Source organism: Sus scrofa, chromosome 14, assembly GCF_054392235.1.
Source record: "Sus scrofa isolate SSC_HxYL_T2T_F1_AM1 chromosome 14, Sscrofa_HxYL_maternal_Yorkshire_Landrace_v2.0, whole genome shotgun sequence".
Taxonomy (NCBI): domain Eukaryota; kingdom Metazoa; phylum Chordata; class Mammalia; order Artiodactyla; family Suidae; genus Sus; species Sus scrofa.
This window is the reverse complement of record NC_139396.1, coordinates 28,066,940-28,093,859: the sequence shown is the minus strand read 5'-3', so window position 1 is coordinate 28,093,859 and position 26,920 is coordinate 28,066,940. Positions and strand designations below refer to the sequence as shown.

Below are 26,920 nucleotides of genomic sequence, written 5' to 3'. Positions count from 1 at the left end.
GCGAGAAGAGCGGCGGGGCAGGGTCGGTGCGCACACCTTCCGGGTTCCCCAGAAGTTCCCGGGCAGTGAAGAGACCCCGCCGGGTGTTTTCAATTCTCTTTCTTCCTGCTGGGGGTGCTGGAGGCCACTTGGAAACAACGCCACCTCTGCGGCCCCCAGTCCTACAAGCGCGCTCTCCTAGTGCAGACATCAAATAAACATACACGCGGCTATTGGTCTTTCAACCCGGCGCGGCGCGCTTTACGCTTTCCGTACAGTTACATCGCTCTTTCCTCTCTCCTCTCGAATTTTCCTTCTTTCTTCTCTACTGTTTCTCTCTCTCTCTCTGTTTTTTTTTAAGATCCGCGAGCGGTGCGGGCGCCGCACGTTGGCTGCGGCCCGCTTCCTGCTTTCTAATGTTCCATTGTGAGGAGCTTCCATTGTGACGTCGCGCCCCTTCGGCTGGGCTTTGTCTGTCCATATATGGGCAGCTACGTCACGGAGCTTTCCCGGGGCTCAGATAAATAGGCTGGTGGAGTTCCCTGGCTGGGAGCTTTTGGGCAGCAGTGAGCTTGCTAGGAAGCGGCGGGGCTGGTGGTGGTGGTAGCAGCGGCAGCAGCAGCGGCAGAGGCGGCGGCGGCGGCGGTGGCGGCGGTGGTGGATCGGGGGGCGGGGGGGCCGCGGGCGCGCGTCTGTTTGTGATATCAATACTGAGGCCGCGTCCGACCCCCTTGGGCCGAGATCCCCCCCCCCCAGCTCAGCCCCCGTCCACCCGCCGCACACGCCCCCCCCCCACGACCAAGCCTCTACGACACCAGCTGAGACACCAAGAGGATTACCCTCCTTTGCCCTCTCTCCCACCCACCCCCCAAAAAGAGAAGATCCCCTCCCCAGGCCCACCCCTTCCCCTCTTCCCTCCCCCCTCCCCCCGAACTTTCCCTCTCGCATGCTTTTCCCCTGCACCACGGATCGCCTCTCGGATGCCGCTTGCCTGGAAGCTGCGTTAGGAGCGAGCGGCGGCGGTGGCGGCGGTGGCGGCGGCGGCAGCTCGGGAGTGCTATGACCGGCAAACTCGCCGAGAAGCTGCCGGTGACCATGAGCAGTTTGTTAAACCAACTGCCTGACAATCTGTACCCCGAGGAGATCCCCAGCGCGCTCAACCTCTTTTCTGGCAGCACCGACTCGGTAGCCCATTACAATCAGATGGCTACAGGTAAGGGCGGCGGGGAGGCGGCGAGGCAGCGAGGAAGGAAAGGGAGAGAGGAAGAGGAGGAGGGAGCGAGCTAGAGATAGATAGATGGATGGATGGATGGATGGAGAGATGGGGGGCGCGCTGGGAATTTTCCGGGGGGCGAGTTGCTTTTCCCACCCACTCCTCCCGCCCTCCCTGATCGGGAAGGCTCGGTTGGCTACGCCACGGTAGAGGCTTCGGTTCTCCCGGGTGGGGGCAGCCGCCGACCGAAGGGAGGTAGGTGCGAGCGGCTCTGGGGTTCTCCACTTAGGGGGCGCGATCGCCGGGCTGCGCGCAAGGCGTAGTGCTGTCGCCCCCTTTCTCGGGAGGAGCCCAACGTCCCTTTCACCCGCGCTCTCCCCCCTTACTCCCTCAGCCTCCCACCCGGGATGGAGCCATGTGCGGCGTGGAGTCCCCGCGGTGGGAGAGGTACTGCGACGCTGCCTTTCCAGGGCGTTCAGCGAAGCCGTGGGGGTGTGGGGATGTGGGGACGGCGGGTAGGGGAGAAGGTGGGGGGCCACCCATGCGGGGGCTTCCACGGGCTCGATCCCCGGGCGGAGGAGCTTGGGAAGAGCGGCCACTCCCGTCATGGAGACACTGGCCGGTTTTCCACCGCCCTCCACTCTCGCTTAGCTGAGGCTGGGCTTTCCCCCTCCCGCAAGAGCCGAAAGCTCCTTCAGGCCCGGAGGAGACTGGGGCTAGGGGAGGCGGCGGGAGAGCTCCTTTTGCGGGCAGCACCCGTCTATGCGCCGAGGACAAAGCGTCGGAGCGCTCTGGGTCAGCGACCTGGGCGCAGAGCGCACGGGGGGCTTCGTCGGGGCAGGAAAGGCGCGGCGTCCGGCGCGGACAGGGCTAGGGGAAGAGGCCGAGTTGCGTGTGCTAGAGAGCGAGAGCCACACGCACTCCGGGTCTGAAACTACCTGTAGCTGCAGCTACCTGCCAGCCCCACCTCAGGAATAACAACAATGCTTCTCGCGCGCGCGCCTGTGTATGTGTATGTGTGTGGTACGTGTGTGTGCGCGGCGTGTGCGGTATGTGTGCAGCAGCCACTCCACACCCCGATCCGTAGTATTTTGCTGTATCCAGGTTGCGCCCGGGAGCGCGGCACCGCCCGCTTTGCGCCGGGCGCAGCTTTCCTCTTACCCCATGCGCTGCGCACTCCACCCGGCCGCACCCTCCACACCTGGGCAAAGACCTGGGCACCCTGGCCCGGGAGCCGACTCGGCTTCACTCACCCCTCCCCTCTCTCCCCCGCTCTCCGCAGAGAATGTGATGGACATCGGTCTGACCAACGAGAAGCCCAACCCGGAACTCTCTTATTCGGGCTCCTTCCAGCCAGCCCCCGGCAACAAGACCGTGACCTACTTGGGAAAGTTCGCCTTCGACTCCCCTTCCAACTGGTGCCAGGACAACATCATTAGCCTCATGAGCGCCGGCATATTGGGGGTGCCCCCGGCCTCAGGGGCGCTCAGCACGCAGACCTCTACGGCCAGCATGGTGCAGCCGCCTCAGGGCGAAGTGGAGGCCATGTATCCGGCGCTGCCCCCCTATTCTAACTGCAGTGATCTCTACTCGGAGCCTGTGTCTTTCCACGACCCCCAAGGCAACCCCGGGCTCGCCTATTCCCCGCAGGATTACCAATCGGCCAAACCGGCCTTGGACAGCAATCTCTTCCCCATGATTCCTGACTACAACCTATACCACCACCCCAACGACATGGGCTCCATTCCGGAGCACAAGCCTTTCCAGGGCATGGACCCCATCCGGGTCAACCCGCCCCCTATTACCCCCTTGGAGACCATCAAGGCATTCAAAGACAAGCAGATCCACCCGGGCTTTGGCAGCCTGCCCCAGCCGCCGCTCACGCTCAAGCCTATCCGGCCCCGCAAGTACCCCAACCGACCCAGCAAGACCCCGCTCCACGAGAGGCCCCACGCGTGCCCGGCGGAGGGCTGCGACCGCCGTTTCAGCCGCTCGGACGAGCTGACCCGGCACCTGCGCATCCACACGGGCCACAAGCCCTTTCAGTGTCGGATCTGCATGCGGAGCTTCAGCCGCAGCGACCACCTTACCACTCACATCCGCACGCATACGGGCGAGAAGCCCTTTGCCTGCGAGTTCTGTGGGCGCAAGTTTGCGCGCAGCGACGAGCGCAAACGCCACGCCAAGATCCACCTCAAGCAAAAGGAGAAGAAGGCAGAGAAGGGGGGTGCGCCTTCTGCGTCCTCGGCGGCCCCGGTATCCCTGGCTCCTGTGGTCACCACCTGCGCCTGAGGCTCCGGCCCCCAGATCCCACATTTCCCCTTCAGTGTCTCCCGGCTGCTCGCCTGAAAGCAGCCAGAAAGCTAGCCACGGAGGCGCAGGGGCCGCGCCCTGGCCTCTCCATGGACGTAAGGCCCCTTGTTTCCCTTCGCTGTCCCCGGTTTCCACCCTTTCACACCGGCCAACGAGCGGGGGTCAGGGCAGGAGGTGCCTTCCCCTCGCTGCCCCCCCTTAGCCAAGGCGTGGGGGCGGAAAGGTGGCGTCTAGCCCGCTTTGTTCAGTTCGGATCGTCTTGATCCAGGGGCCGCCGGGCCGGCCAAGGACCTGCGGGGGACTGAAAGCGGGGCCGGCCCAAGCCTCGCTGGACCCGAGCACCTCAAGGTTCCCCCCGCGTCTCCCTCGGTTCCCCTTCGAAGACCCGAGAGGGGGAGGGGGTAAGGAGCGCACCAAAGCGCAGAGCTTGCTGCCCGCCGCACGCACGCGCGCCTGCGTGCGGGGATGCGCGCGAGTGTGCGTGCTCGCGTGAGTGTATGTGTGCGTGTGTGTGTTTCCGTATGTGTGTGTGTGTGCGCGCGCGCGCGCGTGTGTGTGAGACTCTTGAGCTGAACGGGGCTGTGTCCACCCCAAACTCTTCCGCATATCGGGTCCCCAGGCCGCTGGGGGAATGTCCCAGGCTGGGGGCCTGCATGTGGCGGGACGAGACGGTCTTCCATCTGCTCGGAAATAATGTTTCTTACAGAAATGCCTCGGATGCCGCCACCGCGGTGCTGATACCGCCGCTTAGGGTTTGGCCCCTCAGAATCCCTCCTTTTCCGAGCGCTTCCCTTTCAAGGCCTCAGGGCAGTTTGATCTGCGGGGAGAAGGAACAGCCATCACTGAACCTGCCTTTTTAGAAATGTACTTCCTCAGCCCCACTTTTTCAAATCTCTGTTCATGAGTTTGCCCTCTGCCCTTTCCTCTCCCGGTTCCTCTCCCTTCTCCCCTCTCCGGCTTTCCCCATCTCTTTCCAAATCTTTTTCCCAAAAGGCAGGCCTCAACCAGCCACCCCATTTCACCAGCTTTTAATTTTATCTCCCTCACATACCCATTTCTCTTCCCACCATTGATGGGAAAGCAGCCTTTTTTTTTTTTTTTTTTTTTTTGCCCTTTTTCATCACCAACACAACAGGTAGAATTCAAATTTATGTATAGGATATGTGTGTGTGTGTGTGTGTGTGTGTGTATACATGTATTATTTATGTGTGTGTACACACACACATATATATACATATATAACATACGCACAGTATGTATTTCTAGCAAAATAAAATCTCTAAGATACTTGGCTCTCCAGTGCAGTGCACCGGAATAAAGAGAATGTGTAGGCATATACAGCTTTAAATGTATTTTTATGCAAAATTTAACTGATGAGATTCTATCTACATCTCTGTGTCTGTGTGTGTATGTATATATGCATCCGTGGACACACATATACACACATCTCTGTCCAAATTTTTTTCAAAGCTCTGGGGATGTTTGCATTAATCCATGTTGTTGAATGAATGAGGCATTTCTTTTCCATAGCCCAGTCTCACCTTCTCCCCGCCCTACCTCACCTCTTCTCAGGCACCCCCTCCTCCCCAGCCTCCTCCACACAGGGGTGACTCTTTGGAAGTGGAGTAGTAGGGAAGGTTGCTCTCTGACACAGCTTCCAGAAGTCTTGTCTGAATGTACTGTGCTCTGTTAGCGTTATTTCTCCTGTGGTCAGTAAGCTGCCCGGAGAGAAGAAGCAAAGGTCTGGAGTTTACAGAATGCCTGTTTTTAAAGTCACTTTATGCGTTTCCCACTTTTTTTTTTTTTTTTTAAGAAGAAAGCACCATGGTTTTCTTTCTTTCTTTTTTTTTTTTTGTGTGTGTGTTTTTGTTTTGTTTTGTTTGGTGGTGGATAAATAATACTAAAAGGAGTCTAGTGAAAAGGGAAAAAAAAAAAATCAAAGAGCAGGGGTGTTGTGGATTTCCAGGTACTTGGACTTTTTGTAGAAGGAGAAAGAAGTGGATGAAGTTTGCTGGGAGGGCCCATATTTTTTCAGCTGAAAGGTAAAATCTTTCTTTGCAGAGACAGTATTTTGCTGAATACTTTTTATAATGTGATGATTATTAAAAACAAAAATTTTGGTCACTTCAAAGCTAGAAGGAGGAATCAGATATCCTTTAATATTTTTTCCTTGCTCCTTCTGGTATATGCATGTCACTGCATGATAACTCTGAGTTTTCCTTTGTTTTAATAAAACTGTTCTCAGACGTTTAAGCTAAACTAAGAGAAAAATAACTTTGTTGCCAAAAGGTTGTGCTATCCAGATTTTTTATATGTCTGCATGTTTTAAAAAAACACAACAAAAGAAAATGCACTCTAACTTATGTGAACTGAGAGAAAAAAAATCAGGTTTTAAACAGGAAAACCTATGGGGAATGATATTTTTTGAAAGACTTTTGTATAAAGTTGAGTACTTAGAAAAAGACAAACCAGATGTAATATATTTTGTGGATGTTTTTATTTCTTGGATTTATAGTACCTTATACTAAGGTTAAAAAAATATGCTTGATATTGTGAAAAGGTGAAATTCTTCACCAACATTTCATTTGCTCCTTTGTCACATTGTTATGCCAATATAATATAGTTAATGAAAACAGCATTTTTAAAAACCGAAATATTGAAATGGTGTAATGTTGTACCATTTGCACTGTGAGCAAATGCTAATACAGTAAATATATTGTGTTTGCTGACAATCAGCCGGCCTATAAATCTCCTTATTTTATTTCTTGTTTTCATAGCATAAAGTTTTGGTTTGGCCTGGTTTTTGTCTTGTTTTGTTTTTGGCTGGTGGTTGGATAGGTTCTTATGCCTCGTTTTGTGATTCTTGCTCTGAAACCCCTCATCGTGGAAATGTGGAATCTGGCATTATTAGAAGTTGTTCAGAATTTTGTGCGGGTTCTGGTGTTTCAAATTCAGTGTTGAGTGTTTACTGTGGTTCTAAGAGAATTCCACTGTGGTTCTAAGGATTCTCTTCCATGCTTCTGGGAGCTTCAAACTCCCAGAAAGAGCAGGGGAATCGGGGCTAGTGACTGGAACCTTCTAGAATCCTCCTCTCCAGTGGGTATTTGAGGTTGGAAGGGAAGGGAATCTCCTGGTTTATGAACTATTTATCTAATGGTCGCAGGGAGCACCAGAACAGGGCCCAGGAGGATCTCTGCAGCCACAGTGAATAGTGCCCCTGCCAGAGCTTTCAAAGCCTGAAAAACAGGTGGAGAATTGCGAAGGGTTCTTGAGGGTTAGCAAGATACCCAAAGAGATGAGTAGCTCTTTTGTGATCAAATAATTGGCAAAAAAATCAGGTTTACAGGCTCTGCAAGTCAGTTCCCCTTGGACAGGCTTCTCCAGGCCTCACTATTCACAGCTGCCTGAGAAAGGTGGTCCTGGTTGAAAACACAGCTCTTATGAACCACCCAAGTGTTCAATGCTTAGAAAAAAGAACACAGGGACCATTTTATATAGCAGTAATCCCGCTCATCTTATGATTTTACCCCTCCTAGAAGTGATACTTCCCTACTCTGTGAGCTTTCTTCTCCAGAACCTTCCTTTGCCCTAACTGGCTTTCTTTGCCAGCCCCAGAGCTTTCTCCATTTCTCTTAAAGAGATATGTACCCTCTACCTCTTCTGTCCACGTCTCTAGCCTGCTCCCTTCCCCTTATTTCCCACAGTTTTTAGAGTCCTTTATTTATCCCTGTAAGCCGTGTTCTAGAACAGTCTTTCTCTCTTGCCTGCCCTCTAAAACACTCACTTGGGTTTCTCTGCCATGCATTTTGCATGTGATCTGCCTCAGCAACGTTTAGGGGCTTAGTGTACGATGATGCAGAGCTGTGTCGGCATAGCAGGACATCGTGACTCGGGGGCAGCGCCTCAACACCTGAGCTGCCAGCCAGGCCAGCCATACTGTGATAGAAGTGTACTGTGGTGTCCCTGCTCGGAAACTGCTCTTGTCATACCCCCGACCCCTCCATGCAGGTCCATCCTAGTGGAAAATGTGGGTGGTATTTCTGGTTGGCTAGAGTTGCTGTGATATAGTTGATGTGATGTCGAGGGCAGACCCGAGTGGAGGAGTTGGGCTGTGACCCTCGAAAAGAATGCTTTTGAAGTGAGAGATCAATAAGGAGAATGCGGTATGCAATCCGAAATTTTCTCATCCACACGGTTCTAGGTCACTGGCTGCCATCTGGAATTCCCTTCTCTCGTGTCATGACACTTTAACGCTCCCATCTGCAACTTTGTGTATAGCCATGAGGAGGTAGCCCCTGAGAGGGAGTCCAAGATGGCCAAAAAGTCCCAGGGATGGAGCATGTCATATCCGTCTCCTTGCTAAACTAGATCTCCCCTTCCAGGTTTCTATGTGTTTTCAAGTGAATATTATCCGAGGGAGATAGCATCACTGGATGTCTTCACGGTTAGCACTCAGCCCCACCTGCACCTTTTCCAAGCAGACCCAGCCCTCAGAGTGACACTTTCGTCAGCAGTGTACTATGCTGCCTGATTAACAGACTCACTTCCCATTGGTGCATATTACTCAACCCAACCTGGTTTAACCACTGGGTTACTTGGCAATATGGCAGCCGCCTGGCTGGCACCAGCCCTGGGTGGTGTAATCTCTGATTCACGCTTTGGAGCTAGATAAGACTGCCCCAGATAGCATCACACTGGCAACCCAACCTGCCTGGGTTTTGTAAACAGGTGAGAGGAGACTCAACCCTGAAACTTAGGGGTGAGGTGGGAAGACGGTAGAGGAAAGGCCTGGACGTGGCCATCATGAGAAGGAATCAGTGGAGGGTTGGCGAAGAAGAGGCCCAGGAGCCAAATCAGATGTAAAAGTGTAGAGGTGAATGAAAGAACCACACACACACACACACACACACACACACACACACACCCCTCAGGAGTGGCGTACTGAGGCTGATAACTCTTTACAATATTGCACTCAGTGAACCGGGTTTGGGTACAAATGAGATACTTTGTAAGAGCTGAGGGCAAGGAATAGCATATATTTTTATGTGGTGGTGGTGATAAGTGAGTGTGTGTGTGTGTGTGTGTGTGTGTGTGTGTATTATTCACAAGTACATAAAAAGGAATGAGAAGGTGGATTCTGGTGAATGAAGACAATAGCTTATGGCCGGTCATTACTGATCCCCTTTTGCTAATCCAGAATTTGTTGCCAAAGAGGAGGGTTTTATGAGCTGCGTTTTCCTGCCTTGATTGGCTCCCCTGGTGTCCTGGGATAATAAACCTGGGGAAAGTAGGAGGCCTCCGTATGTCCCAAAGACTAGCAATCATACTGGCAAAAACTTAACGACTAGAGGGACATGACTTTCGAGAAGGCACCGGGAGGTTCTAAAAATAGGTCATAATCTTAAACCTATCCCGTGCATCTTTCTAGAAAACCCACTCTTTATGCAGAAAGGAAGGAGGTCTCCAGAAGAAGAGGAAAGATCTGAGTGACCCTGGGAGCCCCTTGGTCACAGCAGCATAGCCCTGAGGACATAGTCACCCCCTGCCCCTGTCAGACTTCTGCCAAGGCCGGGAACGTGTCTGGCCTCATTAGCTTCCCCCGGCATCCCAGCTTTTGAAATTCCACCACTCCTTTTGGTTGAAGCTTCCCATCTATACCATCGCTAATATTTTCCACGATGATTATTGTCACAGCCCTGTGCAAGAGAAGAGGTGGGCCGTGGTTGGGGCACATGCTGTGGGCCTTTCCCCAGCTTGCACTAAAGTCTCTGACATGCACAGGCCCAAGCAGGAAGGGACCCAACCTTGACTCTCCTGCCTGGGATCCTCATTCCTCATCCTCATCATGCTTCATCTGGGGCATGGACCTGGAGCCATCCCTGCCTCCACCCCTGCTAGCCACCAGGGGCACAGCACTCCTCTGCCCCCTGACCTGGGTGTCAAAACACCATTTCTGGCAAGCACGCGATGGCTAAAAGGAAGGTTTTGGAGCAATCTTACTAAGGAAATAATGCAAACAGATCATGGCCACAAAGCTACACACAAGAATCTACAAGGTTCTAGATGGCGCCAGCTACTCAACTAAATGTGGGGCTGGTTTGCTGAGATCCTGCTCTGGTCTCCAGGTTTCTGGATGAAGAAGGCACTCGCTGGGCCTGGAAGTATATTTCCTGGAGCTCAGGCACCCTACCCTACTTCTGCAGTCTCCTTCACTCATTCCTGGGGGCTCCAAGACTACATCCTCCAGGCGCATTGCTGCTGCAATGATGCTCTCCTTCTGCGTGGAGTGCCATCACTAGTTCTTTGGGCTGGCCCTCCCCAGGAGGCCTGCCCAGGCCCCACAGTCATCTTCCCCCTGGACCTTTCATAGTGGCATCATGACCCAACCAGAAACAGATGCTCTTTTTGGACCCAGCTAGCAGCAGACTTGAATTCCCTTTGGGGTTACCCACCAAGTTCCTAGGTAGAAGCTCAGAAATTCTTCCACCTCTCAGCTCCCTGGAGGAAAAGAGATGACCTGCCTCCCTGAGGCTGGGGACACCCCTACCCTCCATGGGGAAGTTACCCTTGTCTGTGGACCTGCATTCTCTGGGGTGACTCACCCCAGGGGTTGACCACCTGCCCGGGAGGGATCAGGTCTTGGTTTCCATCAAAGGCAAAGAGATTAGTGAGTAGAACAGAACTGGGAAGGAAGGCTGGCTTCTTCTCAAGGATGGGTTGCTAGAGCTCTGGCACTTTTACTCCCGAGCGTTGTGCCCCTCCAGGTGGTCCAGGTGCCTAAAGGTCTTCCATTCTTTCTTATTCCCTTCCTCCCCACAGCTTAGGAAGGCCAAGCCACCCGAGCAGGAAGGTAGAAAATTTCTGTTTCCTGTGCAACACCAGAGTACTAAGAAAAGCTTTCTTGCGAGTTCTTGGTACTTACTTGGGCCTCTGCCCTGCAAATTGAGAGGCAGTTTGATAACCCAGCAGCTACTCCGGCTTCTCCTTTGGGGCCCTTTACCTGCTTTGGAATCATCTCCGTCACCTCTATTCTAGATCTGAGTCCCAGCTCGGCCACTTTCTTGCAGTGTGACTGTCGGCATGTTTTTAGTCTCTCTGGACCTCACTTTCCGCTTGTCTGATCACGGCCCCTGGGGGAGTCAAATGAGGTGACGTATATCGTGCCTGGGTCAGTGTGGATGCTCCATAAAGGTTGCTTATCTTTCTCGTCCCTTGCCCTGCCCCCTCTCCCCATCCTGCAAACACAGATGTGAGAAAGAGGGCTCTGTCTCTACCAGCCAGAGGCCCTTGCCATCCTCACGACCACACCCAACCCCAGCCCCCCACTGGACATCTGTGTTCTTAAAATGGGTCTGCTCTACCCCCCCAATGCCCCCTTCCCCGATCTACCCAGAGGACATGAGTCCTGTCCCCTCTTGGCCACAGCTACTGCTCATTGTGGCCATTTCCTGGCCTGGTTCCTGACTCCTTCCCAGCTCCTTTTGTCTCTCTCACTTGGTTGGGTGGATGTAACACCTTCCTGATCCAGTATCATCTGCAAAGTTAGTTAATGTGTCATTGGGCTGTTGCCTGCTTCCTGATCCTTATCAGAGATTTAAATAAAACGCAGCAGCCCCAGCTCTTCCCTGATCATCCCTCACCCCGGATCTGAGGCTTGTTCTTAGTCATCCAGTCCCTGACCTCAACCTTCTGGCCAGTTCTCAGCTTCCAGCCCCAGGGCTTGTGGCACTGCCTCCACCCAACCCTAGTTCAGGAGCAGAAGCGCCACCCAGGGTTTTGACGGCAGTGGTGTTCTATGAGAGAATCGGGAATGTCGGGGTCCTTACAGCATCCTGCCCCCTTGGGCAGCTTCCCCTAGATTTTGTAGAGTCACAGGGGACCTTGAGAGGCCACTTAGTCCAATGTACTCCTTTTCAGGTCAGGAAATAGAGGCCTCCAGAAGTCCCATGATTTGCCCAAAATCCCACATCCAGTAAAGGCAGAGCCAGGATTTCAGATCCAGACTCTCAGTGGAGGGTCCCCTAGAAAGGGGGCTGATGGCTTTATGTACATACATATGTGTTGAAGGATACGGTGGTGAACGGCGACAGCAAAAATCCCTCCATTTTCCAAGACCCTCTTCACCAGGGCAGACACGGGTAAAAACAAACAGGCAGAATCGTCTGCTGTCACATTATGCTATGTGTCATGGGGAAAAATGCAGCAGAGTAAGAATGGGGAGTGGTGGCTTGCAGGTTACAGTAACACGTTGGATGGCACAGGGCAGCCTCAGGGGGAAGGGTCCTTTGTGCACGGACACCAGAAGTGATGGAGCTGGCCACGCCTGGACCTCTGGGCCACAGCGCCAGGCAGAGGGGGCAGCGAGTGTCAAGATCCTGACCGTGGTGTTCTGGGACTTTTCAAGGAATCACGTGGCGCTGAGTGATTGGAAGCAAGCGAGGAAAGGGATCCGCCAGAGGAAGCAGTTGGAAAGGCAGAGGGCCCAGATCACAGAGAAAGTAAACAAACTCCAAAGACGGATGGTCAGAGAGGGCCTCTCCCGATCTCCAGGGACAGCCATGACCTGGCCCTGGGCTGAGGGGCCGTGGGACAGGCGCCCTCTCCCTCTGCCCAGGCTGCCTCTCCTGTCGGCCTTCAAACCCCACTTTCTCTGCTTGGCTTCCTCATCACCCTGGCTGCAGGCTTCTTAACCTTTCCTCCATGTCTTCTCAGAGGCCCGCGATGGTCCCTAAACTCCAGCTCATCCAAGGAGAGACAGAACAGCCTCCTTCGAGAACCACAGCCTGAGAACGAACCCTTACGCTTGCTGTTGACATTTGCCTTGGTGCCAAGGTCCTAATAAGACGGCTGACTCTTCCTGCTGCCCAGCCTCAGAATGGGAATCTCCCTTGGCCTTATGTCTCAGAAACTGCTCCTGAAAGCCAGCTCCCTCCTTCATCTGTGGCTGGATTGGCCATGTTTCCTGCCTTGGCGAAGAGCTGGCAGAAGGCCGGCTTCCTCCAAGATGGTCATATTCTCACCCCTGTCCCAGCCTTGACCATGCAAGAGGGGATGGTCTTGAAATCATTTCATCTACAGTCTCCCCTGCCACAAGCTCCGTTTCCCCGCAGTGTTGCAAATCTTAGTCTTGGAGCATCCTTTCTATATGCTAGTCTAAGCGGTTTCATTCCAGAGGAGAAATGTGTCTTCCCTCTGCCTTTTTTTGGTGCTCCACTTCATGTCTTTCCAAAAGCCCCCCTCAGTCTCTGTCTTTCGTGGCAACTTGGCATCATCCAGAACTTCTCTGCATCGCATTCATTTATCCACCGATTTAGCAAAACTGTATTAAGCCAGGCCCAGTGCCTGCCCTGGGGAGGGGAGGGGAGGAACAGGCAATACAAACACGCCCAGGACATGGTCCCTGCCCTCAAGGATCTTCCATTCTGCCAAGGGAGAGGCAGACACAGAGACGGACAGTTTTGGAGTTCCCATTGTGGCTTGGTGGTAATGAGCCTGACTAGTATCCAGGAAGATGCAGGCTTGATCCCTGGCCTTGCTCAGTGGGTTAAGGATCCGGCGTTGCCGTGAGCTGTGGTGTACGTCGCAGTCGTGGCTCGGATCCCACATTGCTGTGGCTATGGTATAGACCGGCAGCTGCAGCTGCCATTTGACCCCTAGCCTGGGAACTTCCATATGCCATGGGTGCGGCCCTAACAAGACGGACAGGCAGGCAGGCAGACAAGAAGGCAGGCTGGCAGGCAGGCAAGATAGGAGAAAGAAAAAGAAAGAAAAAGAAAGAAAGAGAAAGAAAGAAAGAAAGAAAGAAAGAAAGAAAGAAAGAAAGAAGAAAGAAAAGGAAAGAAGGAAAGAAAGAAAGAAAGAAGGAAAGAAAGAAGGGAAGGAGGAAGGGAAAGGAAAGAAGGAAAGAAGAAAGAAAAAGAAAGAAAGAGAGAGAGAAAGAAAAGAAAGGAAGGAAGGAAGGAAGGAAGGAAGGAAGAAAGAAAGACAGAAAGAAGCAGACGATGTCAATCCCCTGGGCCTGGGGTCGTGGAGGGTGGTTCCCGATAGCAAGTCTCCTCATCAGAGTCTAGTGGGAGGCAGGGGAGGCGGAGGTGGGGGGTGGGGGTGGGAGTGGGAGGAAACTTTCTGGGGCATCTTAGAGAGTTCTCTTCCAGCTCTTGTAATAATAACGAAGCCACAAAGATACCGAGCACTTCCTACCTGCCAAGTGTTGTGCTGAAGTCTATCGTGAATTGCCGCATTGGACTCCAGGTCTACCTGGGATTCTCACCTATAGGTGAGAGGGCTGTTTACTATAGGGCTGTTTACTCCCGTATAGGAGTATATGGCCTATAGGGCTGTTTACTCCCCTGTCCTTTTTGCCTCAAGGAGGAAGAGAAAAATCCCAGTGGCCCACAGGCCCCCGGAAACAGCAGAGCAGCTTGGCATCTCTGGAGCAGGCCCAGCTGGCTTGGTGGAGGTTGTCCAACCCAAATGACATGTCCCTGTGTTACATTCTGGTTGCTTCTTCCTGCTACAGGGCAGACTTTTCTGGGGCTGGGGGAGGGGTTGGAATGGGGGCTCCATCTTTGGATTCTGCTTGGTCCATGCAGCCCTCTCTGCCTGGTCCTCAGCCCAGGACCTGGGATGCTAAGCTGGAAGCAAAGCCCGCCAACCATGCCCTCGTCCCTTTGGGCACTGTGAGCTCTGCTTCCACAGTTCTGAGCCCCCATCACCCCGCCCACCTGCTTCTCCTTTGCTGCTGGTGGAAGAGCTCAGGCCTTTCAGCCAAAAGACCAGAGCTGTAGTGTCAACCCCGGCCTTGCCTCTCTGTGTTTGACCAGAAGTCAATCTCAGAACTTGGCTGAGCCTCTGTTCTCCCATCTGTAGAGTGGAGTACCCCTACTCTCCACCAGGCTGTTTAGCGGATCCCCTGCAAAGTAAAATTATGAAAAAGAGCCATCCCATCCCAGATGCTGGAAGGAGGCTTTTTTTTATTTTTTGCATTTTTAGAGCCACACCCAGGGCATATGGAAGTTCCCAGGCTAGAGGTCGAATCAGATCTGCAGCTGCTGGCCTACACCACAGCCACAGTAACGCCAGATCCAAGATACATCTGTGACCTACACCACAGCTCATGGCAACGCCGGATCTTTAACCCACTGAACGAGGCCAGGGATGGAACCCGAGTCGTCATGGATACTAGTCAGGTTTGTACTGAGCCATGATGGGAACTCCCCAGAGCCCAAGCTTAACAATCCTGCTTCCTGCTGCTCAGAAGCTTTGGCCTCTCTGTGGCCCCCAGGCCCCTTCACTATAGTTCCTTCTGGCCTGAATGGCGGTGGGAGAATGTTCCATGGCTGTGATTGTTTGGGGAATGTCTTTTCTAACCCTTTTTTCTCCCTGATTTCCCTGCAGAATGTGTGGACACAGACATTGAGTGAGGTCCCCTGGTTTGGGCTCCCATTCAATCCAGATGCTCTCAGCAGTGGCCTGGGGTGCATGGCTGGATCAACCTCCCGCCCAGGGACAGGAAGGCCCTGAAGGGTGGCCGGCTCCTGGGAGGAACCACTGCCCTGCTGATGGGCTTGGCAGCTCTGCCTCAGGGTCTCGTCCTGCTGGGAGTCCTCCATTGGAGATTTTGGCCCCAAACCCACACCTGAGCCTCTGCCCCTCCTGCCAGGACCTTGTCCCAGGAAAGGTCTCTCAGGAGGTTCTAGAACTTCGTGCCTAACCCCAAAGCCTCCTCCCCATCCTCTTCCCTAACAGGGTGCCCGGAACCAGCCACCCCTCCCTGCCGACACACCCTTTCTCCCTTATCGCAACATCACCTACTTATTCCATCCCTCACCCCACTGGAGCATCTGCTGAGTTTCCCAACTGCCCCTGGGTCAAGCCTGTGTTGGATGAGTTGAGTCATGGGCTCCATCTCCTCCCCAGCCCTCCCAGGTCCCAGGGCTCTGTCTGGTTTAGCAGGCTGGAAGGGAGGACTCATCCCTTCCATGAAAGTGGACTCCAAGGTCCACGGGTCTCCCCGGACTCAGATTTTCCTGGTATTCAGCCCCCGCCTTCTTCCCCAGAACAATACCTGGTGGGTCCTCCTCTGACAGCGCTGTAGACCCCCCCCCATCGCCCATGAAACCCAACCCCCCAACAGATGGCCCAAGTTCCCTTCCTGCCCATCTCTCCCCCACCCCGCGCCTTCTCTGAGTACTCATGGAGCGCTTCACACAGCAGCTGGCTTCTCTGGGGCTCAGGTGACACATCTGTAAAATGGGGATAATAACACCTCGCCTGCCCCAGGCAGGACACCGGCTCAACCGACTTTCCAAGGCCCTCTTCTGGTCCTCTTGGGTCTGCTCACACTCAGTGCTTTCTCAGCCCTGCTCTGAGAACAGCATCTCCTCTGTAACCGCTTGGGTGCCTTAGTTCACTTGGTCCCCATTCTCCGGGCACCGGCTCTTTCTCATCAGCTCTCTCCCACCCACATCCCCTGACCCTTGGGTCTCTGCAGACTTTTTTACAGGCGTCTCCCAACAAATCCAATAAAATCCCCAAGAACAGGTCTCCAGACCCCCCTCCCCACCTCCCCAGGTTCAAGTCACCACTTCCCTCTGCACACCCCCCACATCGTCCAGGGAAACCCTGCGGTTAAGGAGCAAAGCCCAGTTTCCCTCTGGGGACAGGAAGACCCTCTGTTCACGCAGCCTTCTGGAGCTGGTGGTGGGGCTCTCCCTTCCGTGTGTGCCCCGCACACACATGCAGGCAGCGGCCTCACTCAATTCTCCCGCAAGCACAGTCGCTCCTGCTCTGCCTCCCCCTCTCGATCTCTCTTTCTGCGCTGTGCTCCTAGAACACACCCTCCCAGCCCACCAATCCTACACACACCACTGCACTTTACAAGCATCAGCTCCAGAATTTCCCAGTTCTCCACTCGCTCCTCCACCCTATCCCTCCAACTCCTCCACCCCCAAAGGGTGGGCCCCTGTCTGCCCACAAGACAGAGATGCCTCAGCTTCCCCGGGCCTGCCTTTGTCAGAAGGGTCTTTGTGGGCTCCTCCCCAAGCCCCTCACCTCCCTTGCCCCGAAGCCCAAGGTCCCCACCAGCCCCGGCAGCCCCTCCCCAGCATCTGGTGAGAAGACGAGAAGGAAGAACTGTAGGTTCTTTTCCCCAAGGCTCCTAGATTTTGTACCAAAATGCAGGGTGTGCTCCTGTTTGCATTTTTTTTTTTTGTTTCCTTTCTGAAAATAACCATGAAACTATCATTTCCTCCCACTGCCTTTTCCCTATCTTATTTGGATTAGCAGAGTTGCTGGGAGAGGTGGTTTGGAGCCAGTGACAGCCTCCTTCTCTGACCTGAGTCTGGAGGACTCACGGGTGCCTTTCAAGCAGGTGCTGCCAGATCGGTGCTGGGTCCCCGGGGTTGGAGGGAAGGAGCACAGATGCTGGGCACAGTGGGTCCAGGAGACCCACACACAATCAGAGACTTCTGGGAAACCGGGTTTCTGCCCAGTCTTGGCCCCAACGTGGCAAATATTGGGAGGAACTCTGCCCTGGTTTTCCCTCAGCTGTAGCTTCTGGGCGTGGAGGAGGGACCAGCATCTCGGCCCCCTCCCTTGCCTGCCAGGAAGAGAGGCTGCAATAGTGGCAACCTCTCAAAGTGGCTGAGGGGAGGACCAACACAGAGGAGTGTGCACTTGCATAAGACGGGGAATCGGGTACATGCTGGGCAGGGTATTTCTCTTCCTCTATTTTGTTTCCATCCAATACCTCCTCCCGTTCAGCCATTCTGGGCCCTTGTGCTGTTGCACCAAGCAAGCCTCTAAAGATGCCAGATCCAGGGTGAGGGGCGGCGGATCAGAGAGGCCCTCAGAGGAAACTGCTGCTCCTTGCACCCGAGTGCCTTAGGGTGCAGCCCAGGATATGCCTGAGAAACCGAGTTCTTCCTGCCCCGCACCCCAGGACTCGCTCTGGAGAGATGCTGGCCTTGCAGGTCTCAAGCCATCTGTGACGCCTCAGAGAGGCCCAGAGGCAGCAGCTGGGGCAGAGGGAGAGCAGTTAGATGTGGGGGGTGCCTCTCACAGGGCGCCCCATCCCAAGGGCTCCAGCCCCAGCTCCGGGCTCCAGCCTGCAGCTGCCCATCTTTATGTCAGGTTGAAGCTCACCCTGAGGGCAGTCCATGGGGCTGGGGAAGGTGCAGGGGTGCTGAGGCTGAAGGAGGGTCTGAGACTGTGCTGCACACAGACCTTGGCCTGGCCTTCGGGGTTTGGGGAACTGGTGCCACCGACTCCCTCCCCACCACTCGCTCATCCTCCCTTTCCTCCGCTGTGTGCCTTCTTTAGAGAGATTTTCCCTGATCAGTGCAGAGGTGCAGGGGGCCAGGGCTGGAGCACGGCAGCTGGCCTGGCCTCCCGGGGACCCTGGTTCCTGCCATGTAGCTGTGAGACCCTCTACATCCCTGCTCATGCTGATGCCATCTTCTCACCTCAACCAGATTTGCCCTCAGGAAGGCTGGAGGGATGGCGGCCGCCCCATCTGATGGCTCTGGGGCATGGGGAGGGCTACCTATGGGGGCAGTGTGAGGGGACAGGCTTCCTGTGGCAGTGGGGACCTCATTGCTTTCTTTGAGGGCCCTCTCCCGCCCCAAGGCTGGAAGCCCAGAGGTGAACTCCTCCCCCAACCCCACAGTCCTTCCAAACACATCCACCACCACCCCCCCCCCGCACCTCCCCCCAGTCCTGCCCCCTTCTTCCCGGAGGACCCTTCTCCTCCCCCACTCCCTGTGCAGGGCTGAGCTGCCCGGCTATTTGGGGCTCTGGCCGGTCCTGCGGTGTAATCAGTGCCCAGGGATAATTGCCACCTGCCCTGCCGGTGTCTGGGGGCTGTCTCGGCCACGCAGCAGGGGGCGGACGCTGGGCAGCCAGGGCTGGAGTGAGGTCAGGCTAGGGCAAACCTCCCACCCTGGAGATCTGCTCCTTGCCACGCGTGGGACCCCGCAAGGATTCCCCAGGAAAGCCATGCTCCCCTGGGGGCTGTGCCCACCTGGGATGCCCTGGGCTTCAGCTGGGAATGGGCGGCGACCCCAGCCAGGGGACAAAGTTCAGAGGCCACTCTATCACCCATAATCTGAAAGCCTGTTCCCTCACACTGCCCCCAGAGGTACCCCTCCCCCGGCTGCAAGCTGACCTCTGCAGGCACCGGGACTGGAGAATGAGCTTTGCAGCTAGGACTTCCACTTGACCTTCAGCACAGGTTTTCCTGTGGCCACGCCCTCCAAGCCCCATTGTCCTCCTTTAGGGAGGCAGCAAAGGAGATGACACGCGAGAGTGAGTCTCCCCAAAATGCCAGCTCCCTCCTCTTTTGCTACTTTCTTTTCTACTCCGAGGGAGTTTACACAGCTTGGGTTTAAACACCTGTTGTTCAGAGTTCCCTGATGGCTCAGCGAGTTAATGATCTGATGTTATCACTGCATGGCTTGGTTCACTGCTATGGAGTAGGTTCTACCCCTGGCCTGGGAACTTCCACATGCCGAGGGCAGGGCCAAAATATTTTAAAAATAAACAACGAACACCTGACCTTCTCACTTGGCCCACCCTATGATCTTAGGCAATTGGTTCAGCCTCAGTTTCCTCATCTATAAAAAGGCGGTCAAAAGAGGAGCTGCCTCACCAAGTCACTGTGGAAAACATTATCTGGGAGTTCTCCTTGTGGCTCAGCAGGTTAAAAACCAAACATAGTGAGGATACAGGTTTGATCCCTGGCCTTGCTCAGTGGGTTAAGGATCCGGCGTTGCCATGAGCTGTGGTGTGGGTTACAGACACAGCTGGGATCTGGCATTGCTGTGGCTGTGGCGTAGGCTGGCAGTTGCAGCTCTTATTCGACCCCTAGCCTGGGAACCTCCACATGCCGTGGGTGCAGCCCTGAAAAGTTTTTTTTAAGAGTAAAATCTTTTTTTAAAAAATCGTTATCTAATAACAATCTAATAACTGGGCCAAATGCTTAGCCCAGTGCCAATAAGACTTGACAATGATAGTTATTACTGTGGGGAACGTCAGAGGGCAGACAATGGGGCCTCGGAGCATCCAGAGGCCAGTCGTAACATGCTCAGGAAAGCAAAGCCTGATGAGACAGGCTGGGGCTGGAGGGACAAACCACATAGTGACCCTGGTGCCCGGACAGCCCCCTTTGCAGTGATGGCCTTGGGGGTTGAGGGTGACTTTTCCCAGGCCTTCTCCTTCTTTTAACCCCATTTGTTCTAAGGTGATGCCATATATGCTTTTTGAGATCAGTGAACACCAGACACTGTGGATGTTTTATTTTTAAAAGAGAATCTGCAAGAGCAAAATCAAGATGAAGTACTTTGATCTTGAGAGATGTATAAATAAAACTGTTTCTTTTTCTTTACTGTTAGAGTCAGTCCAAGGCTAATTTGTCCTAATTCTTAGAATCCTTCCCACAGACCTCCGTGAGTGGCTACTAGTCGAAGGCCACTCAGAGAAGTGACTTCTTCCCAGGGTGGAGTGACACTGTCAGGGGAATGGGCTGCAGGGCTGGGCTGAGAGAACAGGACTCACAGGGCTGGCCTGTCCCTGTTGCAGCCCAGGGCCATCCCTCCCGGTTTCACTGCCTTCCCCGAGCAGACACCGAGCTCCCATCTCTGGCACCCTGGCCAACAGGCCAGACCAGGAGAGCACCTTAGCTCTCCTGCCCCAGCAGCACCACTGCAGGGGCAGAAAAGGCCACTTAGAGTAGAAAGGTGAGGCCAAAGGCCTAGATACCACCCCCTTGGGGAGGGAGAGGAAGGGAGAGTGCTGAAGCATGGGGCATGGAAACTGGGTACCATCCCCACCTACAGGGATTTCTCAACCCCAGTCTGAGCTCTGAGGCCCCCAGGCCAAGGCAGTTCCTGGCCCCACTATGGGCTGGGTACCAGCCCCACATCACAGCCGTCATGGCTCCACGGTGCTCTTCCTCATCCTTTTCAGCCACCAAACCCCACCTTGGGAGCCACATCCTCGGGGACTTCCTCTTGGTGGACTCTGGACCCACCTGGAGGAACAGGCCACCCAAAGCCAACTCAGCCCCTGGGAGCAGTGGGCCTGGTGCTCCTCCAGCTGGTTCTCTTTCCAATGGGCGCCTCCTACTGTGGGGCAAGCGATCAGGGGGCGCCCAGGTGTGGCTGAGCATCCCTTGGACTGATGCCTGGGGCAATGCCGTGGGGGGGACTGTTTTCCCTCCTGTGCACTCTCCTTCTCTCACTAGCGTCTCCTCCCTGGCTTCTGTGAGCTAATCAGGGAGCAGGAGGGGGAGGAGGGGGATGCTGCTTGCCTTCCCCGTTATCTGCAGCAATCCTCGGTGACTAATGCTCCCAGTTGGTAAAAAGGCAGTGTAATCAAAACACTTTTTTTTTAGTCCTTAAAGTTAGTCATTCTCCCAGAGTGGAGGAAAAAAAAGCCCACAGCAGGCACCATGAAATGCAAGCTGAGAGGCTCGCTCTGCGGGTGGAACTAAATCTTTGGCCATGGCAGCTCCCTATGGGTCTGAGACTGGGTCCCTCCTCCTCCTCGGGGCCCTTGGCTAGCCTTCCTCCACACTCTCATTCGTTCGTGCTTTCCTCGCTATCTGGGTTGTTTGATCCCTGAAGGACTCCCATGCCAAGTCAGGAGCTGCCCTTTCCTCTCACCCTGCCAGGTGCTGCCACCTGCTGGTCCTGAGTGTGCCAAACTGGAGGAAGTATATAAAAGCTCCCAGGCTGAGGCCCAGGGTCAGATCTCTTGTTAGGCGCCTGATCATGTGCTCACCCGCCCTCTACCCCAACCTGGCCATTCAGTGTTTGTGCATCTCCTGGATCCTTCTATCTTCTGACCCCATTTTTTTCTCAACAGAATCATAGATTGTCAGGAATCATCAACAAGAGCTGGTATTCCATAGTGGCAAAAAGGCTTAAGGGTTGGTGGGGGGGGTTGCCCATGTTGGAATCTCCATTTTGCTACTTACTGACTGTCCTTCATGCTAATAATATTATTAATAATAATAATACCTACCTACCCTGTAGCGTTGTTGTAAAGATTAAATGTGAACTGCTTAGAATAGTGCTTGGCACATCATGAGTGCTCCATTAATGCATAAAAATAACAAAATAATAAAGAGGAATGTATACGATCCCATTCCCTTTATTCATCCATGGCAGACATTGCTAATCAATCACAGACTTTCCCCATCAATAGAAGATTTCCCAGAATCCTCAACAGAGCACTCCAGGCAGCCAGCAACAAGCAGTCTGAGATCTAATCAGACTCTTACTGTCAAGGAAGATGAGGCCCTGAGGAGAGAAGAGACTCCCTCAAGCCACTCGGAGGCAGAGCCAGGATCCAGACAGCTCTTCCTGGCCCTGACCTCTGCTTGCCATCCCAGCTTCTAGTTTGCCACTTCACCCTGACCTTTGACCATCCATGTGGGCTCCCCACCACTGGAAAGTCTCACTCTGAGACCCTCCATCTTCTCCCACCCTCACTCCTCTCCCATGTCCTTGGCCTATGACCGCCCAGAGAATTCTGTTGTTCTGAGGCATCTTGCTGCACAGGTGCAGAATAGGAAGAAGCAGGGAGTGAAACTATGTAGAAACCTGCTGCTTAATTTCTGCAGCAGGAGCCTCCCTGAGATACAAAGACCTTCAGGGCTACAAGGGAGCTCAGCCCATCAATTTGGCTCCTTCATACTTGGTTCCCTCAGTCTCAGCCTTGTTCTCATGAAGCCCCTAACGGCTCAGATCCATTCTAGAATCCTTACTCTTAGCTGCCTAGAGGCTGGCATGGAGAGGAGTTAGATCAGCCCTAGACCTCTGTGTGGGGAATTTGAGAGAGGGCACGTATGAAAACCTCAGAGGTGAGAGTCAATGGGAAGCACCTGATTACCAACTTCTGCATGAAAAGCTCCAGAGAGAAGTCTGTGGTCTGATGGCAGAGCTGGTTCTTCAGCTGTTTGCCCTCTAGTAAATAGCTTTGGCCACTAAAGCAGATCCCTGCCACCTGAACAGGGAAGTTTTAACTTCTAGCTCAGACTTCTGGGGAGGGAGCAGTAGTTACCGGGCTTGAAACCAGGAGCACCCAAAGCTCCTCCACTCAGAAACCGAATTTGCTCATATTCTCTCCCACTCCACCCCCAGAAGGTCAGGGTCGGCCTGAATGGTGCATTGGTCACAGAAGAGAGAGACACAGCTCCCAACCCCGGGTCTGGAGACCCTGCAGCTGAACTTTCCACAACAGTGGTTGGTGTTTGTGCTTCTTTGAGTTCAGCTCCCCCCGGGATCAATGCCACATGGCACACCATGCTCACGGAGGGAAGCTTGTGGGTCCAGAGGAGAGCAGGCTGCCTGCCCCAGCCCAGCCTCCACCCTCAGCCCATCGCACGCCAAGCTGAGCCAGTGAGCCACAGGTAAGGAAATGGGGCCCAGCTCGGAGCAGGTGCTCCCCTGACAGACTCCTGGGAGGCCAGTCTGCTTGCCAGTCTCCTCCAAGGTCCTGCTGTCTACGTGGAAGGTTTGGGGTTGAAGATGAGAAGCAGAGCCCCAGTAGGGCCTCAGGTGGAATCCTTCCCTTCCAGAAGGTACATGTTTTCCCCTTTTACTTTCTATTATTTATTTATTGAAATATAGGTGATTGACAATTGTGTTAATTTCAGCTATACAGCAAAATGATTCAGTTTTACTTAGAAATTCTTTTTTAAAAATTCTTTTCCGGAGTTCCCGTCGTGGCACAGTGGTTAACGAATCCGACTAGGAACCATGAGGTTGTGGGTTCGATCCCTGGCCTCACTCAGCGGGTTGAAGATCATGGTGTTGCCGTGAGCCGTGGTGTAGGTCGAAGACACAGCTTGGATCCTGAGTTGCTGTGGCTGTGGTGTAGACCAGCGGCTACAGCTCCCATTAGACCCCTAACCTGGTGAACCGCCATATGCACCAGAAGCGGCCCTAGAAAAGACAAAAAATAAATAAATAAATAAATAAAGCATCCAAAAAAAAAAAAATTCTTTTCCATCATGGTTTATCACAGAACACTGAATAGAGTTTCCTGTGCTATATAGTAGGAGCCTATTTTTTTTGTTTGTTTTGTTTTTGTTTTTTGTCTTTTTGCCTTTTCTATGGCCGCACCCGTGGCATGTGGAGGTTCCCAGGCTAGGGGTCTAATCAGAGCTGTAGCTGCCAGCCTACGCCAGAGCCACAGCAACGCAGGATCCGAGCCGCATCTGCAACCTACACCACAGCTCACAGCAACGCCAGATCCTTAACCCACTGAGCGAGGCCAGGGATTGAACCCGCAACCTCATGGTTACTAGTCAGATTCGTTAACCACTGCAGCACGATGGGAACACCAAGTTTATCCACTCTGTGTATCTGCTAATCCCAAACTCCCACTCCATCCCTCTCCCATCTCCCCAAAGTATACGTTTGGCTTCATCCCAAGGTAGCAATGCTTCCTCCCACCTGCTCACCTCTCTGGTCTTGCCTCTCTGTTCAGACCCCATCTCACTTGCCTTCCCCACTCTCCTGTTTCCTGAGGGCTTCTGGAGTCAGTAGTTAACTTGGAATCTCAAAATACTGGCAACTTTGGTACTTGGTGATGTGATCCATCCTCTAGATGAAGAGACCAAGGCCCAGAGAGATGTGACGTGTCTGAGGTCAACTGTAGGATCAAAGAACAAGAGCCCAGGACTCCTCCAGATTTTTTTTTTTTTTTTTTTTTTTTGGGCTGCACTCAAAGCACATGGAAGTTTCCGGGGCAGGAACTGAATCCAAGCCACAGCCATAGCATATGCTACAGCTGCAGCAACGCAAGATCCTTAACCCACTGCACCAGGCTGGAGATTGAATCCATGCCTCCTCAGCAACCTGAGCTGCTGCAGAGACAACGCCACTCCCCAAATTCCTAGTCCAGAACTCATCATTCTTGGCCAGCAGGATGTGGTTTCCTGAAACAGAACTCCCCTGGGATATGGCGGTTGCCTAGGCTAATATGTGGACATTCTCTAGCACTCTGGGGCAATAACAAGGAGAGAGAGGATGGGGAAAAGAGGAAGCAGGTGGGGGAGCCATCCACAGGTGCTGAAATTCCAGGAGGCTCATAAACACACAGCATCCTCCGTCCATCCACCATACCCTGTGCAAAGCAGCAAGGACTGTCCCTCCCCTGCCCACTCTTGGGTGACTTCTCTGTCTCCTCTTTACTCTTCAAGGCTGCTTTACTGCTCACTTTGGTCTGTTTCCTGAGGGATGACATGGTGATGAAGCTGATCTGTGTGATGAGCTTGGGGGCCCATCCTCCAATGGAAAATCTCTATTGAGTCACACTCTAGGCCCCCAGGAATGGGAACAGAAAATATAAATGAAAGACTACCTCCTGTGGACCATCTTCTGAGTCCCCCTTTCCCACAAGCCAAGCCCCTCCACCCTGCCCTGGGTGGGCAGAACAAAGCATCCAGGTCTTGTGTTCTAATTCATTGGCTTAGCTACTCGCCAAGCGGCCCCTAAAACACTAGAGCCCCTTTGAAGGGGGAGAATTCCGAGAGAGAAGGCCTTTGGGGACCCAGCAGTTACCCACCCAGCCTCACTGCCTGCCACTCTCTAAGGCAGGGAGGTTTAGGGGGGTGAAGAGGCTAACGTGGTCCAGACCAGCTTAGGAGGGACTTTGGAAGACCCAAGGCAAGTGAGCTACTTGCCTGGAACTCAGTCCTCTTCTCAGCCGCGATAGGTACCCTCTGCCTGGACCCTCCCCGGCCTTCCCCTCAGACTCACCTGGCACAAGCCTGATTTGCCTTCAGGATGTGGCTTGCATATTGACTCCTCCTAAAAGCCCTCACTAAAACCCCCTGTGCCTTTTAGGTGGCCCCCTTACAGGCTGCCACGGTGTCCTAGTCTTTCCCATCATACTTTATTACCTAATTGCCTGTTTACTTCTCCCTCCAGGTAAGTAACTCTGAGAGGGCATAAGGGCAGGTTTCCATGCTTTCTCATGGTTGTATCCTTGAAGTTAGCATAGTGCTGACACATGGTAGAAGCTCAATGAATGTTAAAAGATTGAGTAGAAAGAATGAGACCCTTCACATCAAAGTTCTGTAGTGGGGAGCGCGGAGGCAAGGCTGGAAGACTAGGAGCAACCCTTACTCTTTGTCTTCTGCTGAGTAAATCCACCAAACATTCCAACCTGGAAAGCACCTATTCCATTTCTTTTCAGAGCCCTGTGCCATCTTGGAGGAGCGAAAAGATCCATTTGTTTTTTTGTTTGTATCAGGTAACCATGCACCGGGTACAAAATGTAAACGATACAAAAGATAATAATGAGAATGTGGGTCTCCCTCACACCCCCTCCTCCATCGCTCCTTACCCCCCCCCCCCCCCCGATAATTACTGTTACTGTCCCTGGCTGAGAAATCTCTTTACAGACTGAAAAACTAAGGCAATACCCGGCTAGGCGACACGTGTGGTCAGCGGAAGAGAATTGTACAAGTCCGCGTTTAAGGCAGAAATGGCTCCCGGGGTCCTCCTGCCCTCGCCACTGGCTGAGCCTTTCGGGATCCCCTAAACCTACGCGTGAGGGTCGCGGGCTAGGGCAACTCCGCGGAAGTACGCGGCAGCAGAAGGGTTAACGCGCCGGGCCCCGCCCCTCCCGAGAGCCTCTTCCGGGCAGAAGGGGCGGGGCTCACGTCACTTCCTGGAAACTGGTTAAATCCGGAAGTGATCCCCCAGGACAGAGTTGCGGCTGAGGACCCCGGCTGCAGGGCCAGGTTCGGGACCATGAGCTGGTGAGTGAGGCCCAGGCGGCGGGTTCGCCGGAGCCCCCGGCCCGCAATGCGCTTTGCCCTGAGTCCGTCTGAGTTGAGTTCCTTGGCCCGCGCTGCCCGCGGACCCTCCGTCCCAGAGCATTGCCCGACTGGCCCCTGCTCTAGGGTCGTTCTAGGACTTTCCTCCAGTGCTTTCAGAAGCTCCATCTCTCGGCAGGACTCACCAGGAGGTGGGGCGGGGACCCCTTAGCCTGAGATCCCGAGTCTGCTACCCGACTCCTGTTTCAAGGAGCCGGTCCCATCCGTGTTCTCTCACCAACGTGAAATGAGGGACTTCTTCCCTGTGCCCTACTCACCGAAATATCCACTTCTTTCCCCACCGTGGACGTCTCTCCACCGCTCCCATCAACCCCAGAGTCATGGCCCTCTCTCTGGGCCCAGTTCACGAATCAAAACCCACTAGCTTTCAGATGAGTAGTTTTTGCCTCACTAAGACTTCCAGAGGCAAAACTTGCTTTTCTTTTGGAAGGAGCCAGAGTTATACACCCGGAGTCCCAGTATGGGATGGGATTAATTTTAATTGTTTCTAAAGCCATTACCCACTCTGCTTTCTCTCAAATAAACGTAAGTAAGCTTAAACGTTATGGGAACTATTAGGC

The 26,920-nt window shown here is 53.8% G+C and overlaps 2 protein-coding genes across 10 annotated transcripts in view; both read left to right on the top strand.

The window, feature by feature from the left end:
* The first annotated feature begins 615 nt into the window (after positions 1-615).
* On the top strand, positions 616-6,240 carry EGR3 (early growth response 3). Of its 3 annotated transcripts, none has more exons than XM_021072993.2 (2): positions 616-1,192; positions 2,475-6,240. In XM_021072993.2, the coding sequence occupies exons 1-2, from the start codon at positions 1,039-1,041 to the stop codon at positions 3,482-3,484; spliced, it is 1,164 nt and encodes a 387-aa protein (XP_020928652.1). In that variant the 5' UTR covers positions 616-1,038; the 3' UTR covers positions 3,485-6,240. The 3 variants fall into 3 exon arrangements, with proteins under 3 accessions (XP_020928652.1, XP_020928651.1, XP_084853748.1); XM_021072992.2 differs by lacking the exon at positions 616-1,192 and adding an exon at positions 1,218-1,447; XM_084997622.1 differs by lacking the exon at positions 616-1,192 and adding an exon at positions 1,260-1,639.
* Positions 6,241-21,769: 15,529 nt separating this feature from the next.
* The window catches only part of BIN3 (bridging integrator 3), a 53,342-nt gene continuing 48,191 nt past the window's right edge, over positions 21,770-26,920 (top strand). For 3 of the 7 annotated variants that reach the window (XM_021073390.2, XM_084997596.1, XM_021073388.2), the window contains exon 1: positions 22,554-22,919. In XM_021073390.2, coding sequence (XP_020929049.1) covers positions 22,813-22,919 — 107 coding nt within the window. In that variant the 5' untranslated portion in view covers positions 22,554-22,812. Of the gene's footprint in view, positions 22,371-22,553; positions 22,920-26,204; positions 26,283-26,920 lie in introns of those variants that run through there. The other 4 variants (XM_003483383.5, XM_084997600.1, XM_084997595.1 and 1 more) reach the window with 3 other exon arrangements.

Bases quoted from the DNA above. Each gene is read 5' to 3' on its own strand.
- EGR3 (XM_021072992.2), top strand. From the start codon at position 1,285: ATGGATGGATGGAGAGATGGGGGGCGCGCTGGGAATTTTCCGGGGGGC. The intron at 1,448-2,474 runs GTAGGTGCGAGC...CGCTCTCCGCAG, and splicing joins CAGCCGCCGACCGAAGGGAG to AGAATGTGATGGACATCGGT.